Genomic DNA, 27,084 nt, shown 5'->3' with positions numbered 1-27,084 from the left:
GTGTAGCTTTTTTTTTTTATTATGACTACCAACGAGCTGTCCATCAGGATGAACAGCCACCACCAAACTCTAGCCAAGAGCAAAGTATACAATCCTGTGGCACGACATGCAACTGAATATAATGTGCTGAATTTCAATGGCTGCTTCACAACCCAGCCATCTGGATCCTTCCATCAGCCACCATCTTTCCTGAAATGCGCAGATGGGAGTTATCCTTACAAAACTTTCTTCACTCTTGAAATTATCCTGACCTCAACCTGTGCTAACCTAATGTCCTCACTTGCTCCACCGCAACACTTTTAGCCCCCTCGTCCTATTACTTCCTCCTGTTTCACATTCCGTCTCTGGTTGCACTGGGTTCATTTATTGATTGTCATTTTTTATTTGTCGTTTACTATTGCTATTTGAGTTTATGTATTGTCATTTTCTCATTTGGAGATAGTGAGTCAAGCTGTGGATGCTAGAAACATCTCTGACATATTCTTTGTTTCAGTTGGATAGAGGGGTGATAGCAGCAGTGGGAGCCAGGTACATGTGCACCATGTTTGCAGATAATGCCAGTGGACAGATCATGTCGAGAAAATGGTTTTCTTGTTTAAGGAGGCTCATTTTGAAATGAATGGTTCTCCATATTCAGGAAGACATTTGGGTATTGAGGACTGTTTAAAGGCATTACTCCTCAATGACTCACATCAGTGTACTCAAGAAGCGGTAAGTATGGTGAACTGTGATCATTACACCATCAAGCAACTGTTGCATGCAATGGGAAAGCTTCAAAAATTGGGTGTATGGATAATGGATGCTCTAAGCCAAAATCACAATATCAGCTGGTGGCCATATGTATATCTTTGCATGTTCATCATCAACCAGCTCTTGAACAACACTGACCATTCCTATACTGTGTTGTTACTGGTGATGAGAAATGTTATCTTTATGTTACCACAAGGAAAAGAAAGGAATGGCTGAGGCTAAATAAACAGCATCTTCCTGTAGAAAGACTTGTGTGCATCACAAAAGATAACATTATGCATCTTGTGAAACAGTGACTGTGTGGCGTACTAATAATCATCACTGCTGTTATTTACTGTCAGCAACTGAAATGTCTTGCAGATGCAGTCCAAGAACAACAACCAGGAAGACTGTGTGAAGTGATGCTGCTACACAATAACACCTGCCTGCTTTTTGGTAGACTGACAAAAATCATTATACAGAAGTTGGGTTGTACAGTCATTCCACACCCACCTAAAGCACCTAATGTTACACCCTCAGGTTTTCACATTTTCTACTCTCTATCAAACAGACTTCAAGGAACTTGCTTTCCGAATGAAAATGGGCTCCAAACATGGCTCAATGGGTTCTTCACTTCAAAATCATGTGATTTTACAGTCCCAGAATTGAAAAGTCACCCCAGAGTTGGCAGACTGTTGTAAATAATGAAGGATAATACATTATTGATGACTTATGTCTATGTTATGTGTATCTGTTGTGATTATTAAACATACGGAAAAAAGTTATGAACTTTTGCACCAACCCAATACTTTGCAAATGCAACAGCTATACTTCGACTTCATTGTTGTGAAAACAGTTCATAGCCTGCCAATGATTCCACCATATGATTCTGGCCTCAGCGTGGTTCTCATGGTAAGAACTGTTGACAGAGAGATGCCTTGGAAAAGCATCAGTTTCGAACTTTGCCACTAGGCATGTGGGAAGGAGTCATGTACAGCCCAGGCTGCAGGCAGTCATGGGCTGCAGCAGATGTGCTGTGCTTTCCACTTCTGGCTTCTGTTCTGTAAACACAAGCCTACCCTGTTCTCACATGTTCCACCTGGGACCGTAGTTGAAGGGCTACTTCCAAACAGATGCAAGTTCCTGAGCTACATCTTCTGCATCCCTTTACTCTGAAGAAAACTATTACATTGCCTGATTTTTACCAGATTTGCATCTCTTGTTTTAAAAGGAACTGAGCTAGATGCCAACCCACCTATACCCCTTCTGATCATTCCTGTGTAATGGAACGGATTTGTGCGCTGCCCTTTTTGGAAGTAAGTGGTGGTTTTTTGTTAACTCAAAACAGTACACAACAGTCATTTATTTACCTTTTCATTCTTCTTGCTTTTCCCACCCACTCAATTTGACATAAGCTGTCACTCCAGCTGGCTGCATTGCCATAGCCAGTATGTGTGTGTGTTCTGTACATGCATTTTTGAGTGAGATTGGATGTTAAAATATTAAAATCACAAAACTGACTTCTGGAATTCAAAAACAACCATGAGAGAGTGAAGGAGATTAGAGGGACAAATCAAAGTTAAATTTATGACTGTGCTTTTAAACATTATTTATTGATTGAATTAAGAAAAGATATAACTATGTACATTTTAATCAAAAATAAAAAAGAGAAAATAAGTTTTTTTTAAATACTGCTGGTTTTCAAGAATGATAATGTACTCATTTTGTATAAAACAGTCACAAAACATATGAATAAAAGATAAATCCTATAATATGGAATTTTAAACAATTCTTTTTTATGTTACTGATGCATGTAGGGTGATCATTTTCATTGGAGGAAATCTGAACTAGTAATTTTAGAAGCTGTTATTAATAACTGATTGAAGATTGATTTAATATACTATAATACTGATATACATAGGTAACATAAAAATTACTAAATTTCTAGAACAATATTACAACCTTAAACATTTAAAGCAACTACTGAGAGAATATCTGCACTGTTGAAATGACCACCATACTGCTTGCATTGGTTGTTTCCTAGAAATTTCTTTACTCATTTTGTAATTCACATCAATTCTAATGCAATACAATGTCCTGTCAAATATTCAAACTATTGTATTTGTGAAACAGTGAAAGACCAAAAGATGGCCAAACAATACTCTTTATCAGAAATGCATTACTTGAGGCTATTATTGACATATATTTATATATATCTAGATATTATTGTCACAATTTATTATCTTTCTTTGTAGAATTAGGCAATGCAGAGAAACATGAGCTCTCTTGAGGTAGCAAACTCAACCACGTACCAGTAGGATCAAGTATTTTGAAATTACTGTAAAGGCTGCACCATATGTAAGGAAATAATTTCTTAAAGAATCATAACTGTATCATATGAACTCAAATTAATAATGGCAGCTAAATACATCTACAGAGAACAGAAATGATATTGATGAGCTGCATCAATCCTTGGACAAGATGCAAAGTTCGCTGCCTCTATATCAAAGGAAATTATGCCTTTTGAAAACTAACTATGCTGTTTCAGTCTAAACATTGTGCTGAGTATTTTTAGTTACACATTCATGTCAAAGTGGCTGTATTGATTCAATACAAATAAAGCAAACTTGGTCAATAATTTTAAAATTAAATATATGCAAAATCTAAGCAACTGCTTTCCAAAGCTGTTGTATTAAAGAACACAAAATGTACATCGATCTTATGCACAATATAGACATATACATTTATATACATACTTTTTTCAAGGTTAATGATATTTACAGAGTAATTACAATAATTTAACACAACTTTAAATTATCTAGTTGGTGCTTTTTAATTATAATTGAGGTACTATTGTCTGTTATGATTAGAGAGAAATACCAGATTTGTTTCTGACCAACATAAATTATCATTAATCATTTATGTGGATAATTGAATGTGTAATTTAGATCCTGTCAGACACTGACTACATACTATCTTCTGGTAGATCTCTTGCAAATTTACATAGGAAGCAAGCATAATATAATTTTAGTAGGAATGAGTCTGTGAACAAGCGTTCACATTATCACATGGTATATTTAAAATGAGAGAGCTACTTTACTTGCCCTTGATTTTGTTGCTGCTGTGAATTACACATATGTTCATCACTGTTATTCCTTCTTGTAACATAGGCACAAATAATAATATAAAATTGCGATCTGGCAGGTTGGCATTTAAACATGCTTTAATTTCTTTATATTAAAGTTATTTCTATATAAAATGACTTTATCAGATCTTTTCAAAACAGAATTGCTGTCTTCATGACAGTATAGTCTTAGTTGTACTATTTTGACAAATTGGATACAAATTTTATAACTATTCTTTTATAGCTTGTTGAATTCTATTTTCAGCTGCAGCACACAAACAACAGATGAATAATTTAAGAATGATTTCTTTCTGAAAAATAGTCAGTTGGCATACAAATTGATGTTATGTAACAGTCAGCAATATATTTGATGGTAAGATGCTTATGTCTGGTATTTTGAATATCTGCATTTAATTAAGTTACAGTCTCTGTATAAGGTTGCTCAAGAGACTGTGAAGTACTGTAAAAATAACTTTACAGAAGATGTAGTAACTAAAGACACTCTCCCTATTAGTTATAAGTTATAATAACTGAAGATCCTTTGGAACCACTTCGCCTAACCTGTTGCATCTGCGGCATTTTCAACTACTATTCTGAGTCTTCATTTCAGAAACAGTCAGCAAACCTTTGCATCAGAAAGCATTGTTTCAATGGGGCTGCTGTAATCTTTTTTAAAAAGTTTTTTTCAATAGTACAGCTATATAAGCTGCCATTGTTTGACTACAATAAGTTAATTTTTTTCTTATAACATTACATTGAGACACGAGCATAACAGTAACTACAGTTCAGTTTTAAAACACACAGCATCAAGCTGAAACGACCATTCAAATAAGCATGTATGTGGCAAGTAGTGCTAAACATGCCTTTGACATACAACTGATGGTGTGGGTTCCAACTTCTACCTCTTTAGCATCAGTACTTACAAATCAGGTTCTTGAATATGAAGAACTCAACATAGTACACTGCTTATCTAAGACTCTGCACATTGCTGACAACAACACATATTAGCAACACTGTTTTTTTCAGAATTTTTAGTTACATAAAATTGAAGTACCTGCAGTTGTAACTAACAGCATCACATCTTTGAAGAACAGCAGACACAGATCACAACATTCATTGTACACATAATGCAAAAGTTCTCTATTAAATATTTGGTATCTCCATTACACTTAGCATCCTATCAGTCACTTCTCCATATCTCACTCAATGTGACGAAGACATCTACGGGAAACAGGTTTTGTAAAGACACTAATTTAAAGATAGCTGTCCACGTATTTTTACGCAATAATGGCAATAAAGAGGGGAAAAGTGAAATATTTAACGTTATTCATCTCTTTCCCTACATATAAATAGTTATAATTAAGTCTTTGGTATGAATTTCTTTTAATACAAGAGGATCTGGCACGAATGCATCCCAGAACTTGCGGACTCTCTCTGGTTACACACAGTTTATTTGACACAAAAGTCGCAGTCTAATCAGAAGTTTCCAGCTGTCACCTATGTGGCTTGCATTACAATCATGTCTGCACAGTGGCAACCATTGTCACTGCATTTTGAGCTCATGGAGGCATGTAAAAGCGTTCTCTGCTAAGGCGAGCAGGCAGGAGGCAGGTTGATTTTTGGACAGTGAGACGATCTACTGCAGCTCCTATGCTCTGTCCCTCACTCTTCTGTTTCTGAGCTGCATACAAAAAAATGATGTAACTATATAAAAAAATTCATATTATCATCACAAATATATATATATATATATATATATATATATATATATATATATATATATATATATATATATATTTCGTGTTTCTCAGAATTTACAATGTTAAAGTTGTCAAATTTATTATAAAAGACACATGGGAAGCTGAAAAAGAATCATTAGCTTCTTTTTTTACACAAAAGTTTAAATAGATGAAAAAATACAGAGAATGAAAGTTTGAAATTAATTTATAGATATTACTACAATACTATTTACAGTTATAATTTTTTATTATACAGGACCAAGTTAAAATTACAGTCTAAGATGATGACTATAAAAAAACTGCTGCAATGTACATTTATACAAGCATTATTGCACATCAACAAGTGCAATATCATTTTTACCTGTATCGAAAAGTGCTTATTGTAGAGGAAAATAAAAATTTCATAAATGTATGAAGAAGGTACTGTTAGTATTGTTAAGTAATGGGGAACATGGGTCTCTGTTTGTTATCACTTCACTAAATAAAATACCATATAAAGTAGCAGCTTCATCTGACATGGTGGAAAGGTAAGGATTTCTCAGCAGCTACATTACTCGTCCAGTCTGTCACTTGAAAATATAGTTTTGGGCATCATGAAGTCCCATATGAGTCCCTGTACGCTATACTAAATTAAGATGCGTGACATGCTTTTCTTTTTAATCCTTCCTGAAGATTAATATCTTAATATTCAGCTCTGTTGTGTTTTCTAGTATCACATTTGAGTTTGTAAACCATGCATTGCTTATTTACAGATTTGAAAAGAAGAGAATTAGGGACATTGCCCTACAATAGCTTAAATCCTACTTATTAAACAGAAATCAAAGAATTAACATCCCTTTAAATAGGGCAAATTATTATTCTGACTGGAAAAATATATCTCAAGGTGTTCCACAAGTCTCCATATTAGATGCAGTCCTATTTCTCTTGTATGTTAATGACTTACCATTAAATATCAGCTCCCTATATCCTTTGTTGATTCTATTTGGTACAGGTCTTACAGACTTGACACGTTTTCTATGATGGGTCGCAATAGCATTTTGTAAGCTATTTCCTCTGGAGACTCTTGAATTTTGTTAGCATCCCACCAATGAATCAAAGTATGCCACCTGCTTTACCTACAATAGTGTATGTGATTGTTTCCTTTCATATCCCAATGAATTGTTAAATCCCGCACAGGTATTTGTACGAGTTGCGTGATGCCAGTTGTGATGCATTGATAGTGTAGTCATAGGATACTACATTTCTGAGTATTTAAAACAAGTCACCAATGCTTGCCCCACTTTTGAAATCTTGTCAAAATCAGATTGAATATTTGTGCAGCCTTTTTTCTTGTAGTACTTCATTATAGATACCTGCATCGTCAACAGAAAGTCATAAGTTACTATTAATATTTTGTACAAGAACATTAACATACAACATTAATGTCAGGGGTTCCAGCACATTTCCCTTGGTCATCTTTGAAGTTACTTCTAGATCTGTTTATAACTCTCCATCCAAGATAAGAAACTGCATTCTCCCAACCAAGAAATCCTCAGTTGCACTTTTGATAACAAGCATATGTTTGGTACCGAGTCAAATACTTTCCAACATTTAAAGTACTGCACTGACCTGATTCCCTGATCCATGGCTTCTAGGAAGTCACATTAGGGAAGTGTGAGTTGGGTTTAGCATGATTGATTGGCTGATGTTTCCAGAATCCATTCTGGTCCACTTGAAGGAGGTCATTCTGGTCAAGATACTTATTTATGTTTGAGATTTGAATATTTCTACATTAGATTAATGTATTCAAAATTATGGGATGGTAGTTCTGTGGGGCGCTTTTTGTACTCTTCTTGTAGACTGATGTAACCTTTGCTCTCTACCAGCTACTGGACACAATTTCTTGACAATGTATCTCTGGTATGTTATGATTAAAAGACGCTAACTCAGCTGTAAATTCTGTGCAGAATTTGATTGGGGTTCCATTGGGTCCTAAAGCTTTTATCAATTTTAGGAATTTCAGCTGTTTCTCAGCACCATGTTCACTAAATTCTATATCATATTTGCAGTGGTGTGAGAATTAAACTGGGGCAATAGTCTTGGATTTTTGTTGGTAAAGGAACATTTTAAAATGGAGGTCACCATGTATGCATTTACTTGCTACTTTCAGTTTGACAGCTATATGTATTTCATTCAGCATCTGTCTGTCTACAACCCTGTGCTTTGTTTTACATCTGTTTCTTTAGAAGTTTCTTTGTGATGGCTGTACACCATGAAGGATCTATCCCATCATGAACTATTTACCTAGCTACCAGTACATACCTATCCAACACACAGTCAACTTAACTTTTAAACTCGCGCCATAATTCTTTTACATACTCCAGCCTAGAGCAAAATTTTTTCAAGTTCCTCTTTGCGATATGAGACTATTGCTTCTTTATCTCGTTTGCTAAAAATTTAAGTTCTTTCTGTTCATCTTAGGGCCTCTTTGTACTTTGGTAATCATTATTGCTATGACTGCCTAGTAGTCATTGACTTCACATTCAATGTAATAATTTTCAAATATATCAGGTCTATTTGTTGCCATTAGGTATAATGTGCCATATCTGTACTATGCATGGCCTCCTAAACTATCTGTTTTAGGTAGATTTCAGAGAAAACATTTAGCAATGTTTAGGTTGCCGTGTAATACCAACCACTTACAAACCTATAACTATCCCAAACAAATTGTTGGATGATTAATCTCTCTTCTGATTATTACAGTATGATTGGGAAATATTCATAGTAGTGAACTGTGAGTTTTTGGTTCATCTTGGAGTGAGTCTGGTGGTCAACAGAAAGCTCTTATTATAAGTTTATGTCAACCCTTGATACTGACTCTTGCCCAGACACTCTCAGATGCAGATTCAATTTCTGCCTTGGTGGATTTGAATTTCCTGTTACTGTGACAAATAGATCACCTCCATTTGCCAGTAACCTATCCTATCAGTTGATAGAGTTATCTCAAAAATGTCATTGCTATCTATTTTGGCATCTTGAATAACAACTGCTTTGATGCTCTTGTAAATAATGTATTTAATTATTATTTTCATAGCTTAGAAGCCATGTTACCAGGTCAGCAACATAATCAGGTTAGATATGTTAACTCATGGCATTAAACTTGCAACATAGATGGGTCTGAACAGTCCTTGCCTATGAGTAACTGACTCAATTAGTGATTGGTCAGGTAAGCAGAAAGCATGAGTCTATGATTCCTCAAGCATACCATGCATCTGGAAGGTCTCACATAACCAGTTAACCATTAGACTGAGGCTCACAACCCACCAAAATTGCCATGAATGCAGCAAACTGTAATGGATGGAGATGCAGGCAAGAGAACCTTAATTAAAAGCAACACTAAATTCAAATCAAGCATGGTATTTCAACCTGAGTGGACCTTGCAAATAAGAAAAGCTCTACCTATCTCACACAGCACTAAATCAGAATCCTTTGATGTCTGACTTTATTTTCCAACATACCAGTAGGGGAATGTTTTGATATTCTGAGAAAACTGATGTGCAGGTCTAATGTAAATTCTGTGGAATTGAATGACTTGAGAACAATCACAAAACTATTTTCAGTTCCAAGAGACTCTGCATAAACAAACAGCTTAGCTACAGGGTCCCCTCTTAGTCCACTTTTGGCTGAAATATTTGTGCACCATTTTGAACAATAGTTTCCGAATAAAGAATTTTTGAGTACAGAGTGCAGATATTAAATATTGGTTCAGATAATAAGCGATGTGCTGTGTGTGTAGACAGGCACTACTAGACAGTTCAACACATTTTTGCATAACTTAAGGAGAAGGTCAACATAAAAATAATTGGTTTACAATGGAAATTGGCAAGAAGCCCATAATCTTCCTAGATCGCATCATTGACAACAATACATGGGAACATTAATTCAGAATTTACAGAAATACTACAACTACAGACTCAGTAATGCCTACTTGTGTAGTTTCCCTCTCAAAGGTGCACCATCTCATATCTGTTCCCATGCCAAAAAAGCTTTCAAAGTGAAGTTAGACACAATTAAATTTATTGCCTCAGCCAATGGCTACAACCCTGTCCTGACTGACACATCTTGGATAGGAAACAAAACCTGAAAATTATACCACTCTTCTATGGTCCCTGTGCTGGCCCTTCCACTGTCTGCCAGGAGAGATGTATAGTGCTACACCTAGGATAGGTATCACAGAGTCTAGCAAAAACACTGAAACCCTGCAACTATAGGGTTTCCTACTATGTGAAGAACACCACAGCCCAGTGTATTTTCAGTAGCAAAGATAAGACCCAATTACTAGCCAATAGTGGGGTGCACAAAATTATTTGGCCTTATTGTGATAAGTTTTATATTTGTCAATCAGGCATGGACATAGTAACTAGGCTGAGTGAACATGAATGCAGTTTGCAGAATTATGACTCCACATTTGCCGACCACGTATTAAGTGAAGGCCACGACTACCAGCCACAGTCACATGTACTTCACTTAGCAAACAGAACAAAAACACAAACTGCTAGAAGCCCTGGAATCCAAAAAACATCTGTCCCACAGTCCTGATTTAATCTTACATGACCAAATGCAGCTTAATACTTCCCCTCTTCTAAACTTCATGTAATAATGTTAGTTTTTCATTACTTCCCAAACAGTCTGTTCCTTCATATTCCTTGATATTTATGTGTTTATTCAGTTCATTTTATTCCATTGTAACTAACTGTGTACTCAAAATGTTCTGTTGTTACAATTGTTATGTCTTGATGCAATTGTTACATCTTGCTTTTACTTGGTTTGTGTATCACCTGTGTGTAATACTTCTTGAAATAGTCTTATCAGATACTAATTTTATTTTATAAGGTTTGTTCATTTAATGTAAACTGTTATATAGGCACTGTTTATTGAGTTTCATGTTAATGTTTTTTCTGGTTTTCTCCCTTTATATTTATTGTTTGACTTTTTACCTTATAAACTGCATTAATACTGCACTGTCAAAGATAACATTTACTGTATGTTTGTGCCTCAGTCTGGATGAGTAACATCTTTTCCAGTGTTGTTTACAAACTTTTGTTGACAGCCTTGTAAGTGGAAAATGTGTTAACCTGAATAAATTAATTCTGTAGAACATACACAATAGAGTGCTTACCATTTATTACTAACAGACTCCTTTGATACAGACATGAGCCCCAAAGTAAATGGTATATCAGGGTGCAGTGGTCAAATGACAGCAGTAAAGTATCCACATCAGACTGATACAAAATAGTCAGCACTTGTAATTCTGTGATACTGATCCTAGGGGAAACTGTTCAGAGAGAATTTACTGGATGAATAGCAGGGAGAACATCACCAAGCACACACAGTAGATGAGAAATTCAATTCTTTCCTAAAAATTTTCTTACGATGCTATGAATTCCTTTAAAGAGGATAATGACAGTGTAAACTGAGAGAAAGGATAGATAACACCTTGAATCAAAGTATCTTGTGCCAGAAAGAGAGAACTTTATTTATTATTGAGGGCTAGCACTAATCAAAACTTAACTAGCAAATGGGCTTGCCAATGTTCATAACAGAGGCTGGCATGAGTATGTATTTAAAGAATAGCTGTCTTTACATTACCAAGGAAATTCATGGTTTAATTTAAAAAAGTGATAAAATAAACTTAAATAATATACACTAAAGCACTATATAATTTAACAGTAATTAAATAAATTTCCATATGTTACTCTGTTCCCATAGACAGGTGTTACCAAACAGTAACGACCCACTTGAAGCATTAAACAGTGCAGTTGCATCAGATTCCAGACAGCCACTTATTCGATTGCTCATTATCTCATAGAGAACTGCCTCATTTTAGGATTGTGTTGTTAGCTCATAATGTGGGTCATTTACTTGCAAAGATCATAATTTTTTCTGACCTAGATCACCTTTTATTTTATACTACTGCAGCTCACTTGGGCTTATGACAACACAGCTCATCACTGTGTTAACTGAAGCAGTAATAAAGGGGTAGATATTGCTCACAATTATGAAACAACAATCAAACAGTACAAAACAATTTTACTTGTGTTTGGCAAATTTTTTACATAGACGCACCTGCTAGAGGGTTAAAGGTGCTCTACAAGAAATATTGCGAAAGCTGACATTGTCTCATCAAAAAGACAAAAGCTATGCTCTCTGCACAAAAAATTCCAAGTACAAAGAAGAGACAGTTTGATGGATTACTACATATGAAATGAATAAACTGTGTAAGGTAAAAGGTTCTGAACTACCTAATGACAGTACCAGTGAGGTGGATGATGTTTAAATCATTTGCACTGAAACAAATGAAGTCTTCTTACCAATAGCTGAAAACATTGGGAGAAAAATGGGCTGTCAAAAGTAGATTCTTTAGATCTACTTGAAAAGGTGTTGGACACTTCACCAGCAGACGTAAGTCTGCTGTCAAAGAATTCACCCAAATTGTTAGGTAACTGAAATGTAGTAATTCTTCTGACTGTGATGGTATTTCAACCAAAGTGCTAAAATTTTATGTGCACTTACAGCACCTCCCTGGTGATAGCATTGCAATCAATTGAAGAATCACAATATATTTCTTGAAAGATCAGAAGTGTTATACAGGAATATATAGGTGCCCCAACTTATTCTCATGTTTGATGAGACTGTCATTCATCTTGTCAAAGCAAACCTTCCACAAGGTGTAGGAGTGGAGTACAGTACTAATAGGGAAATACAGCAACTAAAACATTCAGGGGCTAGAAAACAGTTGTCTTCAGCTTGTGATACTGAACGCCAATGTTAATATAAAAAGACCTGTATTCTGTATCATCCTTTTTTTTATAGCCTAGCCAATGCCTCCTGCCTTCGCAATTGGTGGTGAGTTTCTGCAGAGCTTAGGATATTTTCCTTTCCTGAACATTCACCTACTGATATATGCAATCATTGATGCTAAAACTCAACATTGGCCTGAATGTGCTAACACAATTTTCGGTTGCCTGTGGAAAAGTGGTTTTAATAATGATAGATTCAGCACTTGGACTCAGCTGTACATTTATGTTTCTATTAATACTATTTCCAATCTGCAGCTAGAAAGTTTGATAATCTACAGGATGTATCTTTCTTGGATAAATACCAGCACTGTCCTAGATAAATCCATACTAATGATACAATTGCAAAAGTTACTCTGCCTGTTATCTTTTCACAACCAAATCACAGAATCAATTTTGATGAAATTTGCTACAGAGAGAGTGTGAACATAAAAAAGGAACATCTACATCTACATGTATACTCGGCAAACCACCATGACATGCATAGCAAAGGGTATATCCCATTGTACCAGTTATTATGGTTTCTTCCCATTCGATTCACATCTTGAACACTGGAAGAACAATTGTCTGAAAACCTCTGTGTGTGCAGTGATTATTGTAATCTTATCCTCTCAATCCCTGTGTGAACAATACATAGGGGATTGTAGTATATTCTTACAGTCATCATTTAAAGCCAGTTGTTGAAACTTTGGTAATACACTTTCTCAGTATAGTTTACATCAACCTCCAAATTCTTCCAGTTCAGTTCCTTCAATATCTCTGTGACATTCTCCCATGGATCAAACAAATCTGTGACCGTTTATACTGCCCTTCCCTATATAAATTCAATATCCCATTAGTCATATTTGGTACGGGTTTCACACACTTGAGCAGTATTCTATATGGGCTACTTTAGAAGGTGTAATAAAGAATATTTAATGATTTAAAGAATATAATGCAAATTAGAGAAACATATTTACTACTTGAAAAAGCTATGTGCTTTTTGACTTTCATACTTTATCGTCTTTGTGAAAATGCTTTTGGTTGATACAGTCTACATAATATGATTAAAAGTAATAAATAAAATGCTTATACAGGCCTCAATGTGTTAATCCATACTTCCATACTAACATTATTCAATGTGAAAGTAACTTTGTGTGTAACATTTCATGACTAAACAGATGAAACAATGTCAGTGGAATTTGATAATGAGCTACATCTTTTTTTACATTAGTCAACAAAAATCATGTTAAAAATTCTTAAATTTTTTGCACAATGTACAATTACGTAATGTATAGTGACTTCAATAGCGCAATGCATAGATGCCTGCTCCTGCTGATACCCCTCTGCGCACACCACATAGCAGCAACTGCATTGAACAGTGGAGGAGGAGGATGGGGGATAGAGGTGGCACATCATGAGCTATGCTTACCTGCACAGCTCTTCTAAAATATAATCATATTCTTTAGGAGACAAGATGCCTTTTCGTCATAAGTGGAGGCATATAGCTGTGACCAAGAACAGGAAAGAAATTAGGAATATTATTGAATTTCACACTCTTTTCCAAGAATGCTGTAAGCATCACCATCATACAACTTTTTTTATTTCAACTGCTGCAAAAATCTAAGAGTAGATGTATAGTGTTTGTCCCATCATTTGATAGTTTCTTATGTAATTGGTAAAGAAAGTCCAGCAAAGTCAAAGCAACTTGACTGCATCCTCTTGAAGATTCTGCACCCAGTCAGATGTAGGTAATCATGCTTTCTTTTGTTTGCTCCTTGGTATGGCTTATGATGCATGGATTGTATATTCATACTTGTCTAGCATAGAAAATCTAAAAGATGGCTGATTTTAGAATACATCGATTTTGCTGCATGGCAAAGCAAATCTTAATGACAGTTAGATTATCTTTCTCCATTACATCATAAAACCCCTTTGCACAAATCTTATTTAATCTGTGTCTATTTCATAGTTCATTCTTCTTCTCCAGACATGTCTGTGCTTTTATTTCCATTTACACAAACTTTAAAATGGAAAATCCAGGATGGAATGTAACAGTATTATGAAAAGGATAGTTGCTACTCACCATACAGCAGAGATGCTGGATTCTGGGGAAATATAGGAATATGCGAACCAATACTGACACTACTACTTGTCTTAGATTAGATCACATTAGATTTACTTTCATTCCAATATATATGTAGTGAGGAGGTCCTCCAGGATGTAGAACATGTCGAAAAAACAATAATTAGATTAGATTAGGTTTACTTTCATTGCAATTGATCCGTAGTGCGGAGGTCCTCCAGGATGCAGAACATGTCAGAAAAACAATAATACATGAGAAATATTTACAAATGAAACAAATAAGCTAATGTACCTTCCACAGGTCCCAAGTGGAATGATCATCATTTTTTTTAAATGAACACTGTATGAAAGAATCATTTTACAGACACTAATGCACTGAATTTATAATAAAAAAGTTGTTTTTATTTATAAGGTAATAAACATGTAATAGAACTACTATAATACTTATTTACAATGAACACATTGCTGCTCTGAAGTGGTGCAGAAATTAGATTGTACTAAAACACACATACACACACTTATCTACAATGAACACACTACTGCACTGAAATTGTGTAGAAGTTATATACACACAAATCAGTTCGTTCTACTGAGAAATTCATCAATGGAGTAGGAGTTAAGGAAAGATAAACCTGGTTTCCAGCATTTGTTGTCTTAAAGAAAGCTTTTGACAACGTTGACTCAAACACTTTCTTCGAAAATCTGTAGGTATTAGGAGTCTTATACATGGAACAAAAGGCTATTTACAATTTGTACAGAAACAAGATGGCAGCTGTAATAGCTGAGGGGCATGAAAGGGAAGCAGTGATTGAGAAGGGAGTGAAACAGGACTATAGCCTATTGCCAAAGTTATTCAGTTTGTAAATTGAGCAAGCAGTAAAGAAAACCAAAGAAAAGTATGGAGAAGGAATTAAAGTTCTTGGGAAAGAAATAACAACATTGAAATTTGCTGATGACATTATAATTTGGTCAGAGACAGCAAAAGACTTGGGAGAGCAGTTAACCAGTATGGATATTGTATTGAAAGGAGGATATATTATAAGATGAACATCAACAAAAGCAAAACAAGGACAATGGAATATAGTTGAATTAAATCAGGTGATGCTAAGGGAATTAGATTAGGAAATGAGACACTTAAAGTAGTAGATGAGTTTTTCTAATTGGTCAGCAAAATAACTGATGATGGCCAAAGCAGAGAGGATATAAAATGTAGATTGGCAATGGCACAAAAAGCATTTCTGAAGGAGAGAAATTTGTTAATGTCAAATACAGATTCACATGTTTGGAAGTATTCTCTGAAAGTATTTGTCTAGAGTGTGGCCATGAATGGAAGTGAAACATGGATGATAAACAGTTTAGATAAAAAGAGAACAGAAGCTTTTGAAATGTGGTGCTACAGAAGAATGCTGATGATTAGATCATGTAACTAACGAGGAAATATTGAATAGAATTGAAGAGACAAGAAATTTGTGGCACAATTTGACCAAAAGAAGTGATTAGTTAATACAAGACATTCCAAGACATCAAGGAATCGCCAATTTAGTATTGGAAGGAAGTGTGAGGGGTAAAACTAGTAGAAGGAGGCCAAGAAATTAATACAGTAAGCATATTCAGGGGGATGTAGGTTGCAGTAGTTATTCAGAGATGAAGAGGCTCACACAGGATAGTGTAGTGTGGATAGCTGCATGAAACCAGTTTTTGGACTGAAGACAACAACAACAACAACAACACATACAAGGAAAAAGAGAATTTTATAATCTAGGCACATCTTTTGGTCTAGTGGTAAAGCAGCTGACTGGAAATCAGGAGGTCAGAGAATTGAATCCTGGTGGAACCTTGGATTTTTCAGTGTGCATTTTATTGATCCCTCACTTTTCAATCATGTGAGATGTCACCAGAAATGACACGTGGGTCAGATTCTGTGTAAAACTGTAGGTTCCCTTTGCCCAGTTGGATAACCAGTATAGGTTAAGGATACACAGGTTGCCAAACTGACATCCAGTTGAAAGACATGTACCAGGCTAGTGAGCCTGTGTTATTTGTGGTCTACACAAAGGCATTCACAAGTTAACAGAAAACGCCAATTTTATTATTTAGGTCTTTCAAGGCAGACTTTTTGGAATGATATTTTGATTTGCTTGTATATAATCATTTATGTGTGCCATGATGAGTTCCCATTAAAGGGTTAGTGTCATAAAATTGTACAGTATTCTAAGCTACCATCTCAAAATGTTTTGAGAATAAAGAAAGGCAGGGGATGGATCTACAAATAAAGGTGTCTTGCTGTTCTTCATTTTTGTAAATGGGAATTACTATCATATACTTTAAACTTTCAAGAAGTTATTATTATTACAATCACTTGCTTACAAATACGATATCTTTTGTGTCCTGATAAGCATGTTAGTTGTAAGTTCTCTGATGACTATATACACCAATCGTGATGTTACAAACTGAGGAGTATTTTTTAGAAGTCTATGAATGCACAATTTCAAAACTGAATAAGACAAAGTAAAGGCAAAATATTGATCATTAACATCAACTTCTGAACCAAATTTTAGAAAAGGTTGAATACTGCCATGTCCATAAGGACTCCAAATCATGAGGTTTTAATACATTATATGCATTCTTAGTGTTACAGCAAAGGCTGACAAATTCACTAAAATTACTCTCAAGTGTTTTTACTTTCTTTGCATAGCAAGCAGTTGGCAATAATAGACAGGTACATCAGGCTGCCGTATGCCACATTGCTTGTTATTGTAATGATGTTTACTGGTGGAAATAGTGTTGCAATAGATTTTATTGCTGTCAGAACCTCTACAGCATAGTTTTGGACAAGTATTCAGTTGATATCCACATGTTAGTCTACAAAGAAGTATTTCAGGCTAAAGCAGAATGGATGATGATTTTGTGATCCTGAAAATGGCATACAGGTCAAAGAATGTTCAAGAGGGAGAAAATCCCCATTCAAAAAGAGGTTGCATTGATCTGAAATGCAAAGGAAAAAGTATAAAACAGGACCTCTTATTAAATGCACTCATGGACTTGAGGTTTTGTGCCCAAAAGCTAAGGGAATGAAAGAATGCAAAGCTACTGAACTCTGCTATGAAGATATTATCCAGTTTCATCTTTAGGTGACAACATTGAATAAAATAAATCAAGATAAACCTCCAATAAAATTTATGAATGTTTCTTCACCACAGTGCAGAGTAGTGAACACCCAGAATGCAAAATGGAAGAAAACAGTGACAGTGAATGATACCGTTAAAAAAAGGAATGACGAAGTAGTACCTGTCTGTACTGTCATTTTCCAAGGAGTTTCTGGTTTGTGGATTGGAGGATCATTTATGCTACCTAATTCATTTCAAAGTAAAATTATAGCAATAGCAGCCCACAATTGCAAAAAAGAAATGTTTTGACCTAGGTTTCTGCACTGCTATGAATGCCTTCATCAGATGTAAAACACTCAAACTTGCATGTCATGTATAAAACTAAATATCAAGTGCTAAAGCTTAAGGCAAAAACTGTTTGAAATAGAATACATAGAAGGCAAGCCACTATGGGCTGTTCACACATGTCAAGCTATGATAGCATCAGACCCTGTTGCTACCGTAGCTTGATACATGTGAGCAGCTCATAGTGGTTTGCCTTCTATGTACTCTATTTCAAAATTTTTTTGACTAGGGATTTATCACTTGATATTTAGTTTCATATGTGACATACCAGTTGGATTATTTTACTTCTGATGCGTGCATTCATAGCACCGCTGAAACCTAGGTCAAAAGACTTCGTTTTTACAACTGGGGGCTGCTAGTGCTTTAATTTTACTTTGAAATGAATGGTGTCTTGAATGTAGGGTGCAAGGTTAAAGACTATAGTGTGGAAGTGTTGGTCATAGAAGGAAGAGGTTCATTCTGAGGGAGCCATGTACCCAGCCATAATGTGAAGGATCATGGCTGTGTGTAGGGGTGTCTGAAAGTTGACGAAGACCGTCAGCCACATAGTCATTATGATTCATGACAACTATGGTAGTCTTCACCACACACCTCACAGACAACAGCAACCAAACCCCACCTACAATCTTGTTGAAAACACTTTCAGCCTCCTTCTAACTGTGATCTCCCTCCCCTTCCACCTAGACATCCTCGGTAATCTTTCAGGTATTTGTCACTTCTAACCTGATCTCAGATTACTAAATCACTCCCCAGTGAGTCCAAAATTGCACACAGTATCAGTATCCTGAAAACTAATCCAGACTATAACATCTTTCCCACAGGCAAAGGCTCCACCACAGTGATCATGAATTGTAGTGTCTATGTGGCTGAGGGTCTCTGCCAATTTTCCGACACCTCTGCACACAAACCTTACAACCAAGACCCCATCCCAGAAAAGCAACAGAACCTCCAACAGCTCCTCAGGACCTTACGTTCATCCCAAAACTGATACCTGAATTAGTGTCCCTCATCACAGTAACAACTCTATGCACTACTGCCTCTCACCTACTCCCCAACCTTCACAAAGCCAACCCCACAGGTCTCCTTGCTGGTTGACTCATATGGCTAGGTACAGTGCTTCCACGAAAGGAACCTCTGACTTTGTTGACCAGCATCTCCAAAATCAACATTGTCCATAACCTCCCAGTTCAAAACACTGCTAACTTTCTTCACCACTTTTCCAGAGTGAAATTACAATTAAATCAATATCATTAGCTGCTGACAGGTGTTAATATACATCAATGGGGACAGTTGAAAATGTGTGCCTCTACCAGGACTTACATGGCAGACACTCTATTCATCTGACCCACCGAATACACAGAGAATAGTGCGACTACACTAACTTATCACTGGTACACTCCCCGAGAGACCCACATTCTCAACTTATAGACCACACACTACATTCATAGTGTCCCTGCCATTATACCTATTACTTGCAGCAGACAACTCACTGAGTCCTGTAAGAGTTCAGGCAATTCGTGTGCATCCGCACTGCAGATGGTCACCAGCTGGTTAGCCTTAAAAGATATGAAGATGGCATCTGTTCTTTTGGACATGTCCAAAAGAGCCCTTCCTGGCACAAATTAACAATATGGACATGACTGAACAATGGTACTGACCATCTAAGCATGGTTGAACTACAGACAACACGAATCATTTACCTCCTTCCTGATGGAATGACTGAAACTGATTGGCTATCAGACCCTCTCCATCTAATAGGTGCTGCTCATGCATGTTTTTTTTACATATTTGGGTGGGTTTAGTGACATCTCTGAACAGTCAATGTCTATCTTCAGGAGTTCTGGGAAATGGGACACGCAAAACTTTTTTTGATGTGTGTATTTGTTGAATTATGGGAGTGTTTGATTGTTAGTGACTGAAAAATTATGTAATATGAAGCAAATTTGTGACAATAATAAAAAAATCAATCAGAGGAGAGATGGAGGAAAATTATATAAATGATGATCATAAAAAGATAATGGATAAAGTAGGAGATAGTGAGTGAAAAGAAGATTAAGAATGTAATGGTTGAGAGGAGACCATTCTGCGCACCAATGAACAAACTGTCATAAAAGATGAATAAAGAAGAATTTGACTGTGGAGGCAGGGCAGAATTAGAAGAAAAACTTAAACCATGGTATACAGAAGAAAGGAAATGTTTTAAAATAGAGAAACTATGGGACCCTGTATAGGAATGGGTTAATCTGCATAAAGCAGAACCTTGAACTGTGAAACAGTCTGCAGACAGGATGGCACTTACAATGCATTTTATTTGAATCAAGTGTGGGTTCTTGGTGAAACATTGTAAATTAACTAAACAAACACTATTTTTAGCCTTGTTTCAGAATTTATTATTAATGTTATCACACAATTTTAGGTACATTACTAATTCCCAAACATGATAATTCACAGATAAACATGATGACAAGGTGAAGATAATCATCTCAACTTCTTAAGGTATCAATTCATAGCTTAATGTGCATTTATGTCAATGACCATTTTTTAAAAAAATTCTTACATTATTACACATTCACCAATTATGCTACAGGAAAACAAAGAGAAGGAGAAGTAGTAGTTGAATATGGAGTGGGGAAGGAATAAAAGAGGAAGTCATCAGGTAGAATTTCGCACAGAGCATAACTTAATCATAACTAACACTTGGTTTAAGAATTATGAAAGAAGGTTGTTTACCTGGAAGGGGCCTGGAGACACCGGAAGGTTTCAAATTTGATTATATAATGGCAAGACAGAGATTTAGGAACCAGGTTTTAAATTGTAAGATATTTCCAGGGGGAGATGTGGACTCTGGTCACAATTTATTGATTACAAATTGTAGATTAAAACTGAAGAAACTGCAAAAACGTAGGAACTTAAGGAGATGGGACCTGGGTAAACTGAAAGAACAAGAGATCATAGAGAGTTTCAGAGAGGGTAATAGGGAACGATTGACAAGAACAGGGGAAAGTATTACAGTAGAAGAAGAATGGGTAGCTTTGGGCGATGAATAGTGAAGACTGCAGAGGATTAAGTAGGTAAAAAGATGAGGGCTAGTAGAAATCCTTGAGTAACAGAAGAGGTACTAAATTTAAGTGATGAAAGGAGTAAATATAAAAATGCAGTAAATGGAGCAGGCAGAAAGGAGTACAATTGTCACAAAAATGTAATTGACAGGAAGTGCAAAATGGCTAAGCAGGGATGGCTAGAGGAAAAATGTGAGGGTGTAGAGGCATATATCACTAGGGGGGTAAGATAGATACTGCTCACATGAAAATTAAAGAGACCTTTGGAGGAAAGAGAACCACCTGTTTGAAAATCAAGTTCTCAGATGGTAAACCAGTCCTAAGCAAAGAAGGGAAAGCAGAAAGGTAGAAAGAGAGGGTCTATACAAGAGTGATGTACCTGAGGGCAATATTATGGAAATGGAAGAGGATGTAGATGAAGATGAGATGGGAGATTTGATATTGCGTGAGGAATTTGACAGGGCACTGAATTCAAAACAAGGCCCTGGGAGTAGACAGCATTCTATTAGAGCTACCAATAGCCTTGGGAGAGCCATCCATGACAAAACTCTTCTGCCTGGCAAGCAAGATGTATGAGGCAGGTGAAATACCCTCAGACTTCAAGAAGAATATAGTAATTCCAATCCCAAAGAAAGCAGGTGTTGACAAGTGAGAAAATTACCAAACTATCATTTTAATAAGTCACAGCTACAATATACCAACAAAAATTCCTTACAGATGAATGGAAAGACTGGTGTAAGCCGACCTCTAGGAAGATCAGTTTGGATTCCGTAGAAATGTTGGAAAACATGAGGCAATACTCTGACCCTATGACTTGTCTTAGAAGATATATGAAGGAAAGGCAAACCTACATTTACAGTATTTGTGGACTTAGAGAAAGCTTTTGACAATGTTAACTGAAATACTATCTTCCAAATTCTGAAGGAGGCAGAGATAAAATACAGGAAGCAAAAGGCTATTTTCAATTTGTACAGAATGCAGATGGCAGTTATAATAGTTGAATGGCATGAAAGGGAAGCAGTGGTTGAGAAGGGAGTACGACAGGGCTACAGCTTATCCCAAAGTTATACAGTCTGTATATTGTGCAAACAGTAAAGGAAACAAAATAAAAATTTGAAATAGGAATTTAAGTCCATGGAGAAGAAATGAAAACCTTGAGGTTTGCTGACGACATTGTAATTCTGTCAGAGAACCTGGAAGAGCAGTTGGATGGAATAGACAGTGTCTTGAAAGGAGCTATTAAGATGAACATCAACAACAGCAAAATGAGGATAATGGAATATAGTCAAATTAAATCAGGTGATGCTGAGTAAATAAGATTAGGAAGTGAGAGACTTAAAGTAGTAGATGAGTTTTGCTAAATGGGGAGCAAAATAGCTGATGATGGTCAAAGGAGACAGGATCTAAAATTTGTTAACATCGAGTATAGATTTAAGTGTCAGGAAGTCTTTTCTGAATGATTTGTATGGAGTATGGTCTTATATGGAAGTGAAACATGGACTATGACTAGTTCAGACAAGAAGAGAATAAAAGCTTTTGAAATGTGGTGCTACAGATGAATGCTGAGGATTAGATGGGTAGATCATGTAACTAATGAGAAGACACTGAATAGAATTGGGGAGAAGAGGAATTTGTGACACAACTTGACTAGAAAAAAGGATTGGTTGGTAGGGCACATTTTGAAGCATCAAGAGATCACCAATTTAGTATTGGAGGGAACCCTGGAGGGCAAAAATCATAGAGGGAGACCAAGAAATGAGTACACTAAGCAGGTTCAGAAGGATGAAGGTTGCAGTAGTTACTTGGAGAAGAATTAGCTTGCACAGGATAGAGTAGCATGGAGAGCTGCATCAAACCAGGCTCTGGACTGATGAACACAACATCAAAAACATGTAAATGTGACAGATCAGTGTATTCTCCACAATTACATGAACACGAACACAACTTGGTGTTCCTAATACCATACACATTGTAACTAAGTATTGTGGTCCTTAGTTAACTTAATCAAACATTAAATTTGGCTTATATTAAGCCTCTTGTTGCTTGAAACCATAATTTAAATGGAATATTTGGTACCACCATTGAATAGAGTGCAAAGAGATGCTTCTATCGAAGAGACCACCTATGTTTTAACAAAAATTCATTCGTACCTAAACTATTAGACTCATGATAATGCGTATCACTGGGAGTGAGGGAGCAGGAGAGAAACACCTTTCATTTAACATATTGTAATTTGTACATATTTTAAATAGTGGTTCATTTTCTGTATTTCATACTCATTATGCATTATGGTGGGGAACAGAAAGCTTATAAGTAAGAGTGAGCAAAAGTTAGATGATATGCAGTGTTGAACTTTGATTAATTTTTTTCTTCAGGTATGGAATTACTATTCAATAGACTGCAGGGATCTACTCTGAATTATGCGATTTCTGATATGTTGAGCAGCACAGTGAATGTTATTTATTCATGAACTGTCAAATATTTTATGTTTCGCTTCACAGAATGGGACTCTGTATTTCATGGACCAATGTAATTTAAATAGTAATTGGAGAAACTGATATTACTTTAAATGCAGTCTTCACTGAATTTGACAACTTTTTAATTCTGTTTCATGATATTGTTTAATCATTTGGAGGACCACCATTTTAATTTCTGTGCTTTAACTGGTGAAATAAATCATCAGTTCTTTATAACATAAAATATTTGGTTTTCACTATACCAGTTGCTTAGAAGAATATAACTTTTTTCATCATTTTATTAATACTTACTTTGCTGAAACTATTGTATATTTAAATTTGCATTACTTGCTAATGCTTCAATAAATTTGACCAAAGGGTCACAGGACAGTACTATTTTTGCTGTAAATTTAGTTGTTGGGCATGAAAGCAGACATGTACTGTTTAACCCTATGACGATATTGAAGCAGTACTCCAAACAGAGTCATGTGTCACCTGACTACCTCCACTTTTAACCTCTTCACGGGGTTATTTATTAAGCAGTGTTGTGGTAGGTCTGTCACAGGCTGTTATTTATTCAACAGTTTGATGCAGAAATCTGTCAGACCAGAGGATCAGAAAATGTAGTGACAGACATTTTATTGGGGAACAAGTATCTGGGAGGCTGTCAGTTTTAAAATTCTTTATGTTGAGGTAAGTATAATTTTCCTCTTGTGAATATTTCATTTGTGCTCAACTTTCAAGTGCCTGGGAAGGTGCCATTATTAAAGTTGTGAATTTAGATAAGGATATATTTTCTTGGAGAGAATTTTATTTGTGTGTAAATTTTGCCTAGATGTGATACATTGCAGACTGTTTAAAGATGTGTAACATGAGTGATGTTACTTGAAGTGTCATGGTGAAATTTGGAATAGACTGCTATAGAAGTGTAAATGGAGAGGACCTATTGAATTGAGTACTTAAAATAAGTGGTCAAGAGTGTGCCCTTGTAGAAATGAAGAGGCAGATGAAACAGAGTAAGATGCTCGCACATGTGAGAATGCTACCTGTTGGTGTCACTGAAAGCCAGCAGCAGTGTATGATGAACTAAAACAATTGGCTGGGAACTACGAAGAAGTTGAAAGGCAGTGAACTATTGAGAGAGGAGAGGAAGGTGTAAGAATTATGGATTGAAATGAAGGGAATACTGATGCAACATCATAATGTAATCTGATGTGATTTTCATGTTCGGTTTCATGTGTAGCTGTTTTATTTTATTTCTTTTTGAAGGAAGTAAACATACTAAAATTAACTTTTAAATATTCAATGTTGTTAACATCTATTACAGTGTGAAATAATGGATAAATTACGAAAATGGAAATTTATTCTTGGTTATCACTAGGCATTCCTCTAATTGTTGTAATTAATTTTCCTAAACAAAAATTCAGTTTTGATTAAATTTATCATAAAAATGTCCTTTTGTTGCATTAATATTTCAAAATCCTATTTATTACCAAATAACACTACTCAACAATGAGATAGGATGGATTTTGAAATGAAGGGAATACTGATGCAACATCATAATGTAATCTGATGTGATTTTCATGTTCGGTTTCATGTGTAGCTGTTTTATTTTATTTCTTTTTGAAGGAAGTAAACATACTAAAATTAACTTTTAAATATTCAATGTTGTTAACATCTATTACAGTGTGAAATAATGGATAAATTACGAAAATGGAAATTTATTCTTGGTTATCACTAGGCATTCCTCTAATTGTTGTAATTAATTTTCCTAAACAAAAATTCAGTCTTGATTAAATTTATCATAAAAATGTCCTTTTGTTGCATTAATATTTCAAAATCCTATTTATTACCAAATAACACTACTCAACAATGAGATAGGATGGATTTTGTAACTGTCAAAATTTGGAAGTTAAAATCCAGGATGGAATAATGACAATATTATGAAAAGGATAGATTGCAACTCACCATATAGCAGAGACGCTGAGTCACTGACAGGCATAACAAAAAGACTGTCAAACAAGTAAACTTTCAGCCTTTTGGCTAAAAATACCTTCATCTGACAGTTGCAGAAACATCACCATTTCTGTAACTGTCAGATGATTTGGCAATTCATTTATATAAGAACAACAGAGGGCCTAACACAGTGCCCCAGGGTTTCATGATAGGTCCTCTGTTGTTCTTGGTGTATATAAACGATATACCAAACCATCTGACAGTTGCAGAAATGGTGATGTTCACTGATAACAATAGCATTTTTATAAAAGGATAAACTGAGGATAATCTATGGCAGAGTGTCTCTAGAGCAATAAATGAGACAGGAAAATGGTTTAGCAATAATGCTTTCATCATAAATAAGGATATAACAGTATTGTTGAATTTCAGTAATATTAAAAGTAAAGCTAGAAGAAGAGTAAAAGCTGAGTTAGGAAACAATGTTACTGCACAAGCTCCATACACAAAATTCCTATATATGGGTGGATAAACACTTGAGATGGAAAAAGTGTCTAGAAGTTTTGAGTAAAAAACTAAGTGAACGCTGCTATGTGCTAAGAATGCTTCAGAAATGTTGCAACACTGAATCATTGCTGTGTGCCTATTATGCTTATATGAACAGTTTGCTTAGATATGGTATGACCTTCTGGGGAAACATAGGCATGGCAAAACAAGCTTTCAAACTTCAAAAAAGGCTATTAGAATAATGAAATGGGTTCCCTGTAGAGTGTTATGCAGGAAAATATTTAAATAATTTAAAATAATGGCTCTTCCTATATTATACATCTATGAATGTGTCTGCTTTCTGAAAACTCACCAGGAATTTTCACCATTAAATAATCAGGTTCATAACCATAAAACAACAGAGATGATTTTCACAGAGACACCCACCAAAAATATGTAAACTACCAGCCCAAAATACTTTTTAGTGCATTGCCTTCTACAATAAAGAAAATCAAAGAATTTCATAAATTCAAGGTAAATCTTAAACAATTTTTACTAACACATAGTTTTTATGACATTGAAGAATATGTGAATATGGAAAAGTAATATTATTTATATATACTGACATGAAATATTTATATTTATTATCCAAGTTTTTGTAACAAAATAAATATAATAAATTGTATTGTAACTGACTACATCCATACAATTTATATTGTTAATGGATGAATAAAGATATTTAATCGAATTGAATCAGAACTACACAAAACACATACGCACACTCCTGCAAATGCAGTCCTCACATGTATGACCCTAGTCTGTATCTGTCTGGCCTTGGCAACCAGAGACTGTGGTCATGTGGGTGTGTATGTTGTCTAATTCCAATAAAGGCCTTTTTGGCTTATGTGATTGGCAGTTTTTTTTTTAAATTTAATTTTATGTTCTTTTATTTATTTATTTATTTATTGCCTATTGCAACGTAGCATAAGCGCTATACTTTGAGTAGCAATCTACCCTTTTCAAACTATTTATTTAAATTATCACTTTCCCAAAGAAACAAGTAACAGAGAAAAGTAAAACATACAAGAACATGATAAAATACTTGATAGTTGTGAGGAGTGTTAATTTACTTGCACCACAATGAATCAATTTTGGGGAATTTTTGTACTTAATTTTGACTGAATGA

The 27,084-nt window shown here is 35.4% G+C and overlaps 1 protein-coding gene across 1 annotated transcript in view; it reads right to left on the bottom strand.

Annotated features, from left to right (window-relative positions):
* Positions 1-313: 313 nt before the first annotated feature.
* The window catches only part of LOC126285225 (pro-neuregulin-2, membrane-bound isoform-like), a 772,532-nt gene continuing 745,761 nt past the window's right edge, over positions 314-27,084 (bottom strand). Inside the window, exon 9 of the mRNA XM_049984524.1 lies at positions 314-5,534. Within this exon, the coding sequence (XP_049840481.1) occupies positions 5,516-5,534 (19 nt within the window). The 3' untranslated portion in view covers positions 314-5,515. The remainder of the gene's footprint in view (positions 5,535-27,084) is intronic.

The sequence above is a fragment of the Schistocerca gregaria genome, chromosome 8 (genome assembly GCF_023897955.1).
Source record: "Schistocerca gregaria isolate iqSchGreg1 chromosome 8, iqSchGreg1.2, whole genome shotgun sequence".
Lineage (NCBI taxonomy): Eukaryota > Metazoa > Arthropoda > Insecta > Orthoptera > Acrididae > Schistocerca > Schistocerca gregaria.
Note: the sequence above shows the minus strand (reverse complement) of the source record. Positions and strands in the feature narration are given on the sequence as shown.